The 16679-nt window shown below is 41.2% G+C and overlaps 1 protein-coding gene across 2 annotated transcripts; it reads right to left on the bottom strand.

Annotated features, from left to right (window-relative positions):
• Nucleotides 1–1331: 1331 nt before the first annotated feature.
• Nucleotides 1332–14158, bottom strand: CUNH9orf64 (chromosome unknown C9orf64 homolog). 2 transcript variants are annotated; one of them, XM_032840575.1, is made up of 4 exons: nt 13637–14158; nt 12868–13127; nt 5092–5287; nt 1332–2155 (listed from the first exon to the last, which is right to left on the bottom strand). In XM_032840575.1, exons 1-4 carry the CDS (start codon nt 13971–13973, stop codon nt 1923–1925), a joined length of 1026 nt encoding a protein of 341 aa, XP_032696466.1. In that variant the 5' UTR covers nt 13974–14158; the 3' UTR covers nt 1332–1922. The 2 variants fall into 2 exon arrangements, with proteins under 2 accessions (XP_032696466.1, XP_032696467.1); XM_032840576.1 differs by having other exon boundaries at nt 13618–13761.
• Between the last annotated feature and the right edge of the window lie 2521 nt (nt 14159–16679).

The raw sequence follows: 16679 nt of genomic DNA, 5'->3' as shown, positions 1-16679 counted from the left end.
CCTTCCTAGGAACCCCTGCCCTCTTCAGCGTCATTGTTTCTTCAGCCCTGCTGTCCAGATTAGAACGTCATTGTGGGTCATGAGTCCAAGCTATGCTCAGTGGCACAAAAGAAAAGACAGCTATGTCTTGGACACAAAAGAGCACCACTGGACTGCCTTCCCTGTCTTCTATGATGGATTAGGAAAACAGGAAGCCCCAGGGCTGGCTGGACCTGAAGGAAGAAGGAGACAAAGGGGAGAGGAGAAGAGGGAGAAGTGAGAGGAGGAAGAGAAAAAAAAGAGGAAAGGGAAGAAAGGGGACAGGAGTAGAGAGAGGGAGAGGGGCAAGAAGGCGGCAGGACACCCCTGAGAGTGGGTTAAATTGCAAATTATTAGTTTTGATAGTTTCTACTACAAGTTACAGAAGACTCATTGAAAATGGTGGCAATCAGGCAATGTGTTTATCAGCTCAGGAATGAGGTCCATAGCTGGGACAGGCGCCCTCAGAGCAGGTGCAGCCGGGCTCTGGTTCCACACAAGGGCTACCAACAGCTTCGGGCATCCCGTTCAGACCGAACACTGCTCAGAGGAAGTGGAACCTTCTCTTCTATCTCTTTCTTCAAAATGAAGAAACCTTTTCCCAGAAGCTTCCCCCTGCAGACTTCCCCTCCAATGTCATTGGCCAGGAGATTATATATGTACCCCTTACTAAAGTAATCACATGCAGAAGGATAGAATTATCATCAATAAACCTTTCATATTGAGTCAGTCTGCCTTTCGAGATGAAGATGGGATCACCCTCCCTGAGTCCTATATGGGAGGGATAAAGACAAAGCTACTTATGGTGGTGCTAGTTGTACAGTGCACATGGGTGGTGGGGGGAGCGGAGGAGTGGGTGCAGGGCCAGATGTGTTCACTATTAGTCATTGTCATTTGTAAGGTTAGTATGATAAATTTTCAGCAGATGGCAGTAAAGTGCTTGGGGAAATGATGCCTTTCTCATTCACACACAGTCACAGTGAGCCGACAAGGTTGGTAGCTAACAAAAATCAAGATTATGTTAGAAGGAAAGTGGAGGCGACGGTGGGAAATGAGTGCTTGGTAGGTAACGAAATTTTGACAACATAAAGCAAATAATGAAATTTGGTTAAACCTTGTTTTTTTTAAAGTAGGCTCTATGCTCAGTGTGGGGCCCAAGAGCAGGGCTTAAACTCACAACACTGAGATCCAGACCTAAGCTGAGATCAAGAGTTAGGATGCTTAACCGACTGAGCCACCCAGGCACCCCTCACTGTAAGCCTTTTAAAATTAGATGTGGTAAATTCTATTTTAATGAAAAAATCCAATCCAGGTTTAAGAAAAAATTTTAAAACCTTTATTCAATTTCAATATAGTTACACTGAAGGAAAAAAAAAAAAGGAATATTAGATAGCTTTCCTAAACTGACAATCACTATGTACAAAAACCATTGTCAGTACCAATGAGAAGCTTAAAATAAGCTGTCAAGATTGATTTGTACAAAAGCCGCAGCTTTCATACAGCAAAGACCCTACCCCCCATATCAAAGGATTAAGGTATATAAGAAACTGGTACACCTTAAGAAAAGATACCAATTGAATGGATGAAATATTATCACTGATGACTAATCACATTATAAAGCATGATTAATTTTAAGAGATGTGAGATTAAAGAAAGCATTACAGTTCCTTCATTATTCCTGTCATGTGCCAACAGAAAGGGAAAATGTGATCAAAACTCAACAAGCAGACAAAAGTTGGGAACGCAGAGTAACAGGTCAGGAAACATTTTTTAAGTGAGACTGGGTAATCACATTTCTTGTTGCTCTCACGCCTACTACCTTCTCTTAATACTAAGGCAAAACTGTACAAATGATTATGTGATACAAAAATGCAAGTTTTCTTTGGATCCGTTTGCACTTTGGGTCAATAATAGATGCAGCGCGTGTGATGAAAAGGAATTCCCTTCATATCTTCTCTGTGGTCACGGGCATAGTCCCACAAATAATAATCCAGAAGAACAGAATTGATCTCCCCGCTAGTGTTTTCACCCTTTTTTTCAATCAGCTCCAGAAGACAATCCCGGATCAGCTCAACACACCAAAGCGAGCACCCTCTGATTTCTACCTCTTGCCTATCTCCGTATGAGAGCATTTCTCCTGCAAGCGGGGTCAAAAACAGACCAAGAAGTACATTAATGACATAAAATCTACACAGACCTGATTTGGGGTCATTTAAATCACTTCTAAACTCAGGCATTAATTTAAAATCGCACATTCCACAAGGAGAGGGTTGCGTCAATATTCCCAGGAAGAGCAGAGTACCTTGCACATACAGCTCCCCAATAAACAGTTGCTAAGTGTACATGGGCTCACCAGAAACTTAAAAATATGACAGCAAGATTATCAAATTCTTGAAAACAAAGGATTTTAAAACTGGATCTGAGGCCAGGAAAAAAAACATTGCAAAACTTGGAGGACGTCAAGGGGGCCAAAGAAGGAATACCTTCTTTTCTCACTTGAAAAAACTGAACATCGTCTTAGGTACATCCTAAATGCACCAAGGAGAACCTAGGAAATCAAAGTTGTTCACCTGAGGAAGGAAGACCCCGATTGTTCTTTGGATTCAGGATCCTCCAGTCAAGCCCTCCCTGAGTATGTAGCTGTGAGCTCCACAGGCCCTGATGTCTTCGGTGCCCACCTCTAGGGTGAGCTGATCCTGCAAGATGGGCACTGGCTGCGCTTTGCCACTGAGACTAGAACTGGGCTCATCAACTCAGTTGCCTATAGGATCAAGGAGACAGAGTAAGTGAACGCCACAGCCAGATGCTGGGATCTTAAATAGCATTACTTAACGTCCCCTCCATCCAATAAGTAACTATAGTATTATACTGTGTCCTCCAAGAAGTCATATTCAAATCCTAACTCCTGGTACAGGTGCACCATGGCCTTACTTGTAACTAGGATCTTTGCAGATGTAATCAAGTTAAGATAAGGTCATACTGGATTAGGGTGGGCCTTCAATACCATGGTTGGTGTCAGTCCTAGAATCCCAGTGAAGAATCTAAATTTAGCCAAACTGGATGGGCAGTATATATAATTGGCTAAAAAATACGCCTTTGGTGAAGATGGGTTAAAGATAAAATGGACAGAAAAAACATCTGAATTCATACTAAAATAAAGTGAGAGGACTGTATTTACTCCCCCCCTCCAAAAAAAAAAAAGATAAAATGGACAGAAATCTGGGTAGGTCTTCCAAGCGCTGGCCTGGAGATAATTCAGAAGAGAAGAGAGGGAAAAATACATGTAAGTGCAGCCCATCATCAAATTTGAAAGATGTATCACTGAAGGCCAGTTAAGGAAGGTTCTATCTCATCTAGTCAAGCTACCTGGTTCTAGATTCCACTTAAGATAGTTTTCAAAACCTAGTGTGCTATACTTGTGTGTACTACTTTACGTTTACAGTTTTTGTTTCTTCTCTAGTTTGCTAGTGAAGCACTTTTTGAAAAAAGTCCAACTTTGCTTAAATAAACTAGGAAGCAAAGCAATGAGTTCACACTCTGGACATAACAGAGGCAGTCACAACAGCTACAGCTGGACAGCTGGACAAGAGCCTCTGTAGTTGCAATAGATGGCACAAGAAAATGCAGACCAGGGGCGCCTTGGTGGCTCAGTTGATTAAGCCTCTGCCTTCGGATCAGGTCATGATCTCAGGGTCCTGGAATCGAGTCCCACATCAGGCTCTCTGCTCAGTAGGGAGCCTGCCTCCCTGCTCTCTCTGCCTGCTTCTCTGCCTACTTGTGATCTCTCTCTCTCTGTGTCAAATAAATAAAATCTTAAAAAAAAAAAAGAAAGAAAAGAAAATGCAAACCACTTTGTACAGCTATGGTGCATGATCCCTTCTCAGCAGGGTTCTCCTCACAGTAGCAGAGACAACTGCGTGCTACAAACATTCAGAAGGAGAAGATGCACAAATCATGAAAAGCTGCGAAAAGCTATGTGGGGGAGGTAGCATCTGAGCTAAGGCCTTGTGGATGTGTAGGATTTGAACTGGAAAAAAAAAAAAAAGTTGGGGTGAGGGAAACCAGGAAAGGGAATGTTTACGGGTAGGAATAAGCAGTGTATACATGGACCAAAAAAAGATCAGCTGCACGTGGCTACATGGGAAAAAAGCCCAGAATGCTTAAATGTTTAAGGTATCCAACAATTAATGATCTACCACATGAGCATTACAACATAGGACAGCTTGTTATTTTTCAAATGAAGAAACAGAGGGACAAAATGGATTGCCCAAGGCAGCATAAAAACGAGTTAGAAGCAACCACAGCTAATGGTATCTTCATATTCTGTGTTATTCTTATTTTGGGTGATTGAAACCTATTTCACAAGAGAAAGTTATTCAGTCATAAAAACTACTTGCTTTGGGGCACCTGGGTGGCTCAATTAGTTAAGCATCTGTGTTTGGCTCAGGTCATGTTTTGGAATTGAGCCCCACATCGGGCTCTCTGCTCAGCAGGGAGCCTGCTTCCTCCTCTCTCTCTGCCTGCCTCTCTGCCTACTTGTGATCTCTCTGTCCAATAAATAAATAAACTCCTAAAAAAAGAAAAAAGAAAAGAAAAGAAAAGAAAGGAAAGGAAAAAAGCAAGTGACTCATGCAAGGTAACCCAGTGGCAGACCTTAGAGCCTCCTGACTTGAAACCCACTGCATCTTACTCATCTCTCAGGCCACCTTTTACTTCATAGGGTAGTATGCTCTTCACTGCTTAATTAATACTCTTCAAACACTACATCAGAAGGACCTAGCGTCCATCACACACCTTCAGATAACAAAAACTTCGGTTTCATTTTATTATGAGGTTCTGAAACTATAATGACCAAATAGTGTAATTTCCTATATTCTACAGTGTAAACAACAACAAAAAGCAATTTTCTCTTATTTCAATTGCCCCTGCATTTTTCTTTACATGTGCTTTTAACAATAAACAGTGTTTTTTTTTTTTTTTTTAAGGAAAGGAGAACTTATGTGAAAGAAACCAGACAGAGACTCAACCACAATTCATAGTATTACAAAGAATGTCTTAATTAAGCTGGCAAACCTTTGAGTAGCTTTTCCAGTAGTTCCTTGGAGTACTTCAGGGCTCCCAGGTGAACAAGAACCTGAGGTAATCTATAGTCGGCAAACATGGTGATACTGGAGACGTCTTTAAAGCAGCCGTCTCCTTTCCCCTCTAACACACTCCACGTATCCGCTACGAGGATTTGGGCCCGTTTGTAAAAAGAAATTCTTTTCCCCTGATGAGTGAAGAGAACATAAATGTCACCTAGGTATCTGCTAGCTTTTATGTATGCTATAAAAAAAGGGCACACATTGAAAACATTTCTCAAGGGTGCAATAATTTTAGTGTTGGTAAGAATTTATGGACCTTTTATAGAAAAAAAAAGGGAGTCTAATAAATATTATCTTTTTCACTCCAAATTTACTTCCTGTATTTTTTAAGGCACATCAAATACAATTGTGGTAATTGTGGTTATTATTTAATGTTCTTTTTTAATGACATTACCTCATATATATATTCCTGTGTCATTATAACCCACCTGCTTATTCTTTTTAATGACTGGGCAGTATTTCTTTAGAAAACTTCTTAAATTTTTCTGACTGCAACATAATTCATGTTAACTATATAAAATACAGAAGAATATAAAGAAGAAAACAAAAATTCTTAAATTCATTTCTGAAGAGAATTACAATATTCAATTTTTAACTGATGCCATTCAGATAATATGATAAACATATTCCAGAGATGAAGACATAACTGATCAATAGTCAGAATTTATCAACTTTACCTTTTTGGAAATGATCAAAATCAATATGTAAACCCACATAACAAAATAAACTTTAATTATATTTACACAACGAAGCAGCAAATTTAACCAGGCATTATAGGATAGTGGGTATAATTTAACTCAAAAACTCTCTACAAAACTATGAATGCAGATCAGCATAAACTATGGAAAGACAGGATAGTTACAATCTAATCCTAATCCCAAAGGTAATAATCTCAAATCATTGTTTATAGCTGCTTGTCTGCTAAAAGAGAATCATCAGTATTACTGGCTCCCCAAATTTATCCTGACCACCCTGGAGAATGTTTTAATAAGTAAATGACATAAGTAATTAAATAAAAAGTGAAATTAAATCCTTCAAGGAAAGGTTCCATGTGAAAATTCCTTAAGATGATAACATAGATTCCTTATTTACTAAAAAACTCCAATGATACTCTGTCCTAATGAGAAATAACCTAATAATGCCTAACCTTAAGATATACCTATTGCAATCAATCCAGAACTACTTTTACGAAGTAAATTGCCTAAGACCACCTTTAAGAAATTCAGTATCTTGTTTTCAAGAGTAAACACACACGCTCATTTTCTGACATGATGTAATGTCTATAAATTAGAGTGTGGGGGGGCAGGAACAAATCACCATTAAGTATCCCTAGGGGTGCCTGGGTGGCTCAGTCAACTTAAGTGTCTGACTTTGCCTCAGGTCATGATCTCAGGCTTTATATTCAGCAGGGAGTCTGCTAGTCCCTCTGCCCCTCCCCCGACTCCAGCAAACTCGCTTTCTCTTTCTCTCCCTTTCACATAAATAAAACCATAAAAAAAAAAGTATCTGTACATCATCTGGGAACAGTCTATAGTTCCAAACCTAACAAAATATGCTAACCTGGCAACTGTTGGACTGGAAACTACATGGTAGTTTCCTGGTATAAACCTGGTAACTAGATTTATATTCAATATAAACTAGGTTTATATTCAAGTCTAGTGCATTAAAGATAAGATATAAAACTTAATATAAAAAATAAAATTGTACATCAAACACAATTATTCTATCATGTTACTGTAATACATAGAAGCTATTATCTCCTATTTTTAATAATATCCAAAGATCAAACTGGAAAAATACAGGAACCAGACTTATGTAACAAAATCAGTGCTAGCATCTAACAAAACATAAATTGTCGCATCATGACCACCGTTTCCATGGTAGCCAACCAGTATATCACAAAGATTAGATTATAATACCCTTGAAAAACACAAAACAAAAAATAAGATTTAAGTGAGGGCTCTAAAAATAAATTCAAGTCATCTATAAAACATTTTCTTCACAAGTTGACATGGTTTTACTAATCAAATGATTTTAGTAATCAAATTCTTCATCTCTAAAATATTAACTGATATCACTGAAAATACCAGCAAATTCCAAAATAACAATTCCCTACATGTCCCATAATATTGCTTGGTGAATAAAATATTTTCAAAAGAGTACCTTTAAAGGTTTTTATTTATGTATTTATTTATTTGACAGAGAGAGAGAGAGACAGCGAGAGAGGGAACACAAGCAGAGGGAGTGGGAGAAAGAGAAGCAGGCTCCCTGTCGTGCAGGGAGCCCGAGGAGGGCCTTGATCCCAGGACCCTGGAATCATGACCTGAGCCAAAGGGAGACGCTTAACGACTGAGCCACCCAGGTGCCCCAAAACAGTACCTTTATAAAATAATTATTAGCAATGAAAAAAAAATCCATGACCATGAGTTGATTATCTTCAACACATTTATCATGAACAAATTAAGAAAGGTCAAGAATTACAAATGCTTGGGGTACCTGGATGGCTCAGTCGTTAAGTATCTGCCTTTGGCTCGGGTTATGATCCCAGGGTCCTGGGATGGAACCCAGCATCAGGCTCCCTGCTCGGTGGGAGGCCTGCTTCTCCCTCTCCCTCTGCTTGAGTTCTCTCTCTCACTGCCTCTCTCTCTGTCAAATAAATAAATAAAATCTTAAAAAAATTACAAATGCTTAAGAGTAACATAAAATGTTGATTAAAATATCAAAAAAGGGGATGCCAGGGTGGCTCAGTCAGTTAAGTGGTTATTTTCCACTCAGGTCATGATCCCAGGGTCCTGGGATTGAGTCTCGCATGGGCTCCTTACTTAGTGGGGAGCCTGCTTCTCCCTCTGCCTGCTGTTCCCCCTGCTTGTACTCTAGCTCGCTCTCTCTCATGTGTGCTCTCTCTCTAGCAAATAAATTAATAAAAATCTTTAAAAAAAAATAAAGTAGCAAAAAGACCATACATGCACGTTTATCAGTATGTCAGAGTAAAGACAATAGCCTGAGGGAAGCTGATTTCTTCATTAGGACTTTTGCATTGTTACTACATGCTCTAAATTAGAGTTGCTTTAGAAATATATCTGAATTTTAAAGCTTTCTGACTGATTCTGGAGTACACCAGGTTGGGAAATCACTGATTTAAAATATGTCTGAATTAAAATTTTCAAAGTTTATCAATTTGTTTATAATGTTTAAAAACAGGTGATAATCTCAGTAAATAAATATATGTTAAAAAACAATTATGACTATTTTATGCAACTTGTTAAATATTAAAAAATACAGCAACCAATACCATCACCATGTTATGAAGGGGCCAGGAAAAGAGCACTCTCCTTTGCTGCTGCTATCTTCGTTCCCTTTTTGGAGAACCGTTAGCACTTTTCTGTATTATAAGCCTGAGAATCCAGGCCATGCTCTGACTCAGCAATTCCACTACTATGATTCCATTCTAAGAAAATAATTACAAGTATTAAACGACTGTGCAGTATTGCTTATTATCACATAAAACTGAAAACATGACATAAAATTCAATTTAAAAAATAAAACTATATCAAACATAATTACTGCAATAAAATAGTTGGACAAATAATTATGGGACTGTACATCCATAAAACAAAAACAAGAAATATACACTTGATTTTAACACCTTCCCAACTTCAAAAACAGTCCTAAAAGGCTCAGAATTCCTCTTGATTTGGAGTTAATTGCCCAAAGTAATTTATGTATATTTTATTTCATTTAAAAATATTTTATATTTAAGCAATCTCTACACCTAACATGGGGCTTGAATTTACAACCCCAAGATTATGAGTCACATGCTGTACAGAATAAACCAGCCAGGCCACCCTTCCTTATTTACATATATTTTAAATGAGTATGCAAAGATAATTGTAAATTGACTAACAAAGCACCCACTATGTAGTCAGTGCTATGTTAGGATGTTTAGGAATCATAGGAACTATCTCGCTTTTGTCTAACACTAATGATAATCTTTTGAAAAAATAAGTGAAAAAATATAATACTCCTTTAAGAAAGTGTCAGAATCCTTAAGTATGATTTTTGTTACATTTTGGGGATTTTCCTTTTTTTTTTTTAAGATTTTCTTTATTTAGGGGTGCCTGGGTGGCTCAGTGGGTTAAACCTCTGCCTTCGGCTCAGGTCATGATCCCAGAGTCCTGGGATCAAGCCCCACATCGGGCTCTCTGCTCCGTGGGGAGTCTGCTTCCCCCTCTCTCTCTGCCTGCCTCTCTGCCTACTTGTGATCTCTCTCTGTCAAATAAAGAAAGAAAATCTTAAAAAAAAAAAAGATTTTCTTTTTCCCACATCGGGTTCCCTCTCAGTGGAAAGCCTGCTTCTCTCTCTCCCTCTGCTGCTCCTCCTGCTTGCGCTCTCTCTCTCTCTCTCTCAAATAAATACAATCTTAAAAAAAAAATTGAGGGGCGCCTGGGTGGCTCAATGGGTTAAGCCTCTGCCTTCGGCTCAGGTCATGATCTCAGGGTCCCGGGATCAAGACCCGCATCGAGCTCTCTGCTCAGTAAGGAGCCTGCTCCCCTTTCTCTGCCTGCCTCCCTGCCTACTTGTGATCTCTCTGTCAAATAAATAAATAAAATCTTTAAAAAAAAATTGAATTTTTCAACAAAGCAAATCAAAAGCACTGTGCTATAATAAAACAGAAACTCAGCAAACTGCTTACTAAATTGGTATTATCATCTACAAAAGAAGTTCGTTCTTTCTTCCACAAAAACAAAAACTCTGGACTACTTCTAAGCAAACAAACCACACGGCGTCATGAATTTATTCCATCCTGAAGTCATCCTAAATTTACTCTCAGCCCTTCTTCTGCTATAACCAATGTTGATTCTGGAATACATGGATTCTTAGCCACATGAATGACAATCTGATTCTTTCATACACTAATACACTTAGATGGCCTGAATGACGAACCAAGGAACGTAATCCAGAATTTCCTTTAAAAAGGCCGAAATGACGTACTTTAAAGACAAAGATAGAGGCATCTGGGTGGCTCAGTGGGTTCAGCATCTGCCTTCGGCTCAGGTCCTGATTCCTGGGATGGAGCCCCACATCAGGCTCCCTGCTCAATGGGGAGTCGGCTTCTCCCTCAGCCACTCCCCCTGTTCTTACTCTCCAGCCCCCACCCCACCCCACCTCATCTCCTGTACTCTAATAAATAAAATCTTAAAAACAAAATAAAACAAAGATAAATCTCAAAGTAACCTCTGCATTAGCAAAACAGTTAATCAGAACAAAATGAAATTTGGCAGTGGCCTAGGGCCTCTTTTCTAGGAACTGTCTCTGCCCCACCCAGATGATTGGAATCAGCCAGGAATTTTAGAAAGTACCTGAGAGGATGTCTACCTCTCTCCCTGCACCCCCCCCCTCACAGTGGTTGAAGCAATAAGATGCAAAATTCATGAACACCTTCTACTTCATGGAGAAAGCTAGTCTGCAGTGACGAGAAATACAGAGCCAACAGAAGCAAAGAGGAGACAAGGAGACACTGAATCCTGATGGCATTGAGTCCTTGATCCTAGATGTTCCTATCACCAAAATTCTTCATTTTGCTTAAGGTTTTTCTAATTTTGTGTCTGTCACTTCCAATTAAAATAATCTTTTTTTTTTTAAGATTTATTTATTTATTTGACAGAGAGAGATCACAAGTAGGCAGAGAGGCAGGTGGGGGGGCGGGGAGCAGGCTCTCTGCTGAGCAGAGAGCCCAAAATGGGGCTCGATCCCAGGACCCTGGGATCATGACCTGAGCCGAAGGCAGAGGCTTTAACCCACTGAGCCACCCAAGCGCCCTGCAATTAAAAGAAGCTTAACAGGGGTCCCTGGGTGGCTCAGATGGTTAAGCATCTGCCTTTGGTTCAAGTCATGATCTCCAGGTCCTGGACAGAGCCCCACATTAGGCTCCCTGCTCAGCGGGGGATCTGTTTTTCCCTCTGCCTCTCTCCCATGCTCATGCGCGCTCTCTCTCTCTCAAATGAATAAAACGTTTAAAAGATAAAAGAAAAGAATCTTCTGATCCTTAGATTTCAGAACTCTGTTCCAACATGGCCTAAGAGACCTTTCCAAAAAAGACCATAGCAATGAATCAAGAGACACAGACACACCAAATTCACAGATCAACTGAAAATCCCCATCAAGGCATCTGACCAAAATCCTTACCCAGGTTACGCCATCAAACAAAGACTTGCTTTAGAACTCAACACCGATGAGTCTAGAATCCAGATTTGGTTTCAGAATTGAAGAGCTAGGCACCAGTGCCAGAAAAAAACACAGAACCCAATAAGGACTTAGAATCAAGCCAAGATCAAGATCACTCTGAAGAGGAGATTGAAAGTGGAGAAGACAGATGGTGCTGTTCCAGCTATACTTTCTCACAACTACACACCCTCATCTAGGTATTTACAAACAACCCTTATCCTGGCATTGATATAATAGAGCAACTTACTAAAGAAATTGGCATTCCAGAGTCAGGAGTCCAAGTAGGCGATGAAGAATTTGACTGCTCCATCTCCCAGGGATGGAGACTATGGGAAGGGGAGCCATGTGGACATGACAGACACATTCCCACTCCAGGACCTTTCCATAAGCTGTTCTCTCCATCTGGTAGGTTCTAGCCCAGGTTCCCTATAGACAGTTCTCACCCCCTTCAGTTCTTTTTCGTTGTAATCAGTGGTTTTGTTTTGTTTTTGTCATCTTTTTACTGCATTTATTGCTAATATTTTAAAAAATAAAAAAAATATATAACCATATACAAAATCGGGCCTCTCTCACTTTACAGAATTGAAAAGCTAGCTATTTATTTCCTGACTAAATGACGTATGATAAACCAGTTAACCTTTCTCTCTAGACTTTGGTTCCTGGTCTGCAAACAGGACAATAATAATCCTTGTCCTTAGGCCCCACAGATCTCTTCCGTGGATCTAATGAGAGTGTGCTTGCAAACACCTTGTAAATCATAAAAAGTGATTTAAACAATATTACTGGTAATTTCTTTTAGTTGTTGCATTGTGATTTCAAAAGGGCAGGTTAAAAATTTCAATATGATTTAAGCATCCATGAACTTATTCAATAGATTTATATTATGTGATTCCTCTGAAGTTGCTTTCAATTTTTTGTCACAGTTAAAATACACGATAACGAATTCTAAAAGAATTTTATAAAAACAGAAGCCAGTTATATAGTGGGAAGGTATACCAAATGTTCACCGCTTTATAAGTACATCTGTTTAAAGAAAAGGAAAATAACACTGTTCAAGTATTCCATGTGTGAAAAAGAAAACACAGTGTGTGTGTATAAATATATACACACGTTAAAGCCTCAAAAAATACTTATTAGAGAGAATTTAGAAACACATTCTGATTTTCATCCAATGAAGTAAATATTTTGAAGTTGTTCAAGGACCTCAATGTCCCTGAGTTGCATCACATTGAAGGTTCAGTGTTTTGTAGGTTTGAAACATTTTAAAAGGACAAAGAAGAAAGAATAAAGCAAACACATTAAATAGAAAACTAAGAAAAGTAACGTCTTTGAAACCCTACTTAACGATCTTGTTACTGTTCCTTGTCCACAAGGAAGGATCTTCAAACCTTAAGTTTTTATTCTCAAAAGGAATTCCGGAAGTAAAAAAGTCAACTACGAGAAGACCATTAATTCTAAATCCCCAACAGAAGCAGCTCACCTCAAACTGAGTCACATCTCTGTAAGAAGGAAAGCTTTCAACTACCAGGTGCATTAACTTCTGTGCATTTTTTTCACTTTTTCGGACACAATTAAGAAAAGAGCCTTCAAACTTCTCAAGCAGAATTTTCCCGGTTTCATTAAGAATCCGATGCCTCTCTTCGATCAAAGGCATCGGAACGTCCGTGTCAGAACGGAATATATGCTGAACCTGATCCAGGGTCACTGTGGCATAGTAGGAGGCACTGGTTATAGGTATCCCTTAGGGAAAAAAGAACAATGTCATACTTTTATACTCATCAGACCCTTGCTTTTACAACATAAGAAAGCAAGTGAGTGTTACAGGAATGCACTAAAAGGGGATGAAGAATTCCAAGATCAGAAGCATACCCTTCATTTTCTATTGACTCGTCTGTACTTACTCATCCGTTTCTAGCAATTGTTATATTACATCAACTATATTTTGACTGCATAAAATGTATTGTATTTGTCCCTTTGTTCTTCAGATGTCATCAAAGTGGCATTCTTTAGAAATCTTGTATGCTTAGCTGCCATGATGACAAGTATTAGCATCATTTCTCACTAAGGTCTTAACTCCAGCCTCTTCTCACATTTGTATTTTAAGCAGGTAAGAGCTGCTACTTGAAGCAATGAAGAACTTCAAGTTCGCCTTATTAACATATGCCATTTCCCGACTCCTTCCTCGGGACCCTCCCGGTAAACCCAAACCTCACTGTTTGTGGGGTCTGACCTGGAAAAGGGGCACCAACCTTCGTCGAGAGCTCTGTTGACCGCGGCGCACAGGGACCAGTACCCGCTGTACGTTTTCCCCCTATAGGCCACCAGACATTTGTGCTCTTCGTGCTCCGACCAGAAAGAGAAGTTAAGCGTGTCTGTCACGAACACCCAGTTGACTGCGGCCTCGTCAGCGGCCCTGGGATTCAGCTCGTGAAGTGCCTTCCAGCCCCCCAGGTCCAGCTCGGGGCCCGAGACCTTGGCGAGCAGGAGCTCGGCCACCCTCCGCACGCCTCCGCCGTCGATGAACACATCCCGACTATTCTCTGCAATGAATTTTGCGGACTCTCTGGGAGTTAGGGGCCCGTCCATCCCACCCTTCCCTTTGGGACTGGAGAACAGCGCTTTCACTCGCGGGCTGGCCAAACCAGCTTCCCTCTCTGAGAGGGGCAACGGTACGGGTCCTGCAGCTCTCCCTCCCTAGCCACCTTGGGATCACCGCCCTCCCGGGACCGCACTGAAACCCCACAGGGCGGCCAACTTCCGGGTTCCCTCCCTCCACCGCGCACTGCTAGGGAGCCACGGACGCCGCAGGATCTTGCGCCCAGCCAAGACCTGAGGCACTTCCGGGAGAGCAGCCCCGCCCACTCCTGCCTGGGAGCGCGAGTAGGACCCATTTCCGGTTCCGAAAGTCCGGAAACTGGCCGGAGAGTCCGACGAGAGCCTGCCCGCAATTAAGCTCCCTCCGGCCCAGGCGTGGAGCTCCGCCATTTTGTGCACGTTTCCACCCACGTCCCCCTTCGGGCACGTGGTTCTGCGGCGCGCCGCGGTGGCCGGAGTCGCGACGACTCCAAGCGGTGTGCGGCGCTGCCCTCCCTTGGCTCCCGCCCCTCCCCTTTCCCCAGCGGGCGAAATGTGGGCAATATGGCCTCGGCGACGCCGTCATCCGGGTTCCTGGGCCGCGACGAGCCTGATGGCACCCATTCCGGTGATGGGGAGCTCATTCGCTCCCAGGCTGTGGCACTGGTTGGACGGTCCTCCACAACCCCATCTCCCAGGCAGGCCTCTTGTGCTAAATTACTGGCCTATTCGGAGGGCGTATGGACGTTTAAGATTAGCTGAGACGTTTGGATGAAGAAACAAATGTATTAAATTGTTAAATTAACATCGTGTGCCTGGAATTGTGCTTTCGTGCTGAATCTCCTGTCGTCTTGGCCGTGGCAACAGCCGGCGGTTGTACTCCCCGTTTTGCAAGACAACCTGTATGGTTTCAGCGGTTAGCCCTGGTCACAGCAGTGTCTGGGTTGGGATTCAAACCCTTGTTTATCAGTCCTCAAGTGTGGGGCACTTTCTGTGAACCAAACTCACCCATGCCAACCATTCTGGTCAAGTAGTGACTAAGTTAGTGGCCCTAATGAGACATTATTAGAGGAAATAAGTATCACCTGACAGCCCCAAACTTTTTTTGTTGTTTTTAAGTAATCTCTGTATACCCAACATGGGGCTCAAACTCCCCAAACTTTAAAAAAATATGGGATGAGGAGAGAGGTACCCTAGTCAATTACTGATGATCTAAATTTGCCTACTGAAATTTTAGTATAGAAGCAATGTACTTGTGCTCTCTGTCAGAGACTTAAATCTCCGGGGATAATACGAAATTTTCGTGCCTTTCTGAAAACCAACTATTAAAAGTAACAGTAGTCATCCCTCATTATTGACAGTAAAGAATCTTGGAATTAGAGAATTTTTGGAGGATTTGGAATTTTTAAGTTTGACAACTGTGCCCCCAGAGAAGCAGAACATCATCTTCATCTCTCCAGTTTCATTTTGGTAAGAAAAAGAAATTTTTAAGAATTTCATTAAGCGGCGCCTGGGTGGCTCAGTGGGTTGAGCTGCTGCCTTCGGCTCTGGTCATGATCTCAGGGTCCTGGGATCGAGTCCCACATCAGGCTCTCTGCTCAGCGGGGAGTCTGCTTCCCTTCCTCTCTCTCTACCTGCCTCTCTGCCTACTTGTGATCTCTCTCTGTCAAATAAATAAAATCTTTAAAAAAAAGAAAAGAATTTCATTATAATTTGCTTTCCCAGAAGAAGTCACTAGTACATTAATACATTACTGTTATTGTAATCTGTTGACTTGGGATTTTTCTGTCTACCCCAGCATCTCTAAGCCTTGGGAGTCAAAGTGATTAGCAAAAGGGGTGCCTGGGTGATAGCTGATTAAGCGTCTGCCTTTGGGTCAAGTCATGATCTCCGTGTCCTGGGATCCTGATCCCCCTATGGGGCTCCCTGCTCAGCGGGAAGTCTGCTTCTTCCTCTCCGTCTGCCCTTTTGCTCCCTGACCCCCCACCCCACTCATGCTTGCTTTCTCTCTCGCTCTCTTCTCTCAAATAAGTAAAAGCTTCTAAAAAATTGATTAGCAAGAAAATCTGGCAATCTACAAAAGAATTCAGGAGGTTATATAATTTAGGCTATTTTTGTCTCATGGAGACTTATTGACAGAGAAGGAAAACCAACAACTTAGATCTTAGTGTGTGCAGGATACTGAGTCAGACACTAGTAGTAGGATAAATAAGAAAAGCTTCCTTCTCTCAACTTATTGTTGAGATAAGCATAAATTTTGCATCGTAGGTGGGCTTATTTTTTTAATATGTGGTCAAGATGTTAGGAATACAAAAAGGGAGTTCTTTACCTACTCAATATTTTTTCCCTCCTTCCTTCCCGACAGAATCCTGATGTTGTTCAGGAATCCCTCTTATCCACAGGTGGTATACCAGCTCCACTCCTGGAGCTCAGCATCTTGAGCTCCAGGAGTGGTCTGGACTTGCTTAAGGTAGTATCACCCTCTTGCAAGGGACAGGGTTAGGATCATTTATGTTCCCCAGTTCACCTCAGTGAATTGCAAAGATAGGTTTGTAGGATACTTCCAGAAAAGCTTTTCCAGGAGAACTTACAGAAGAGATTCATGTTCTCTCTAGACATGATTGAGCATGGATATGAGGTGTGAAATTGTTACCATCCTTTTGACGGCAACCTATGTACAAGGTCAACACATGGGGGAAGCCAAAAGAATAGCAGAGA

The sequence above is a fragment of the Lontra canadensis genome, unplaced genomic scaffold (genome assembly GCF_010015895.1).
Source record: "Lontra canadensis isolate GAN:19392208 unplaced genomic scaffold, GSC_riverotter_1.0 scaffold113, whole genome shotgun sequence".
NCBI classification, from domain to species: domain Eukaryota; kingdom Metazoa; phylum Chordata; class Mammalia; order Carnivora; family Mustelidae; genus Lontra; species Lontra canadensis.
This window is presented reverse-complemented; position numbering and strand designations above follow the sequence as displayed.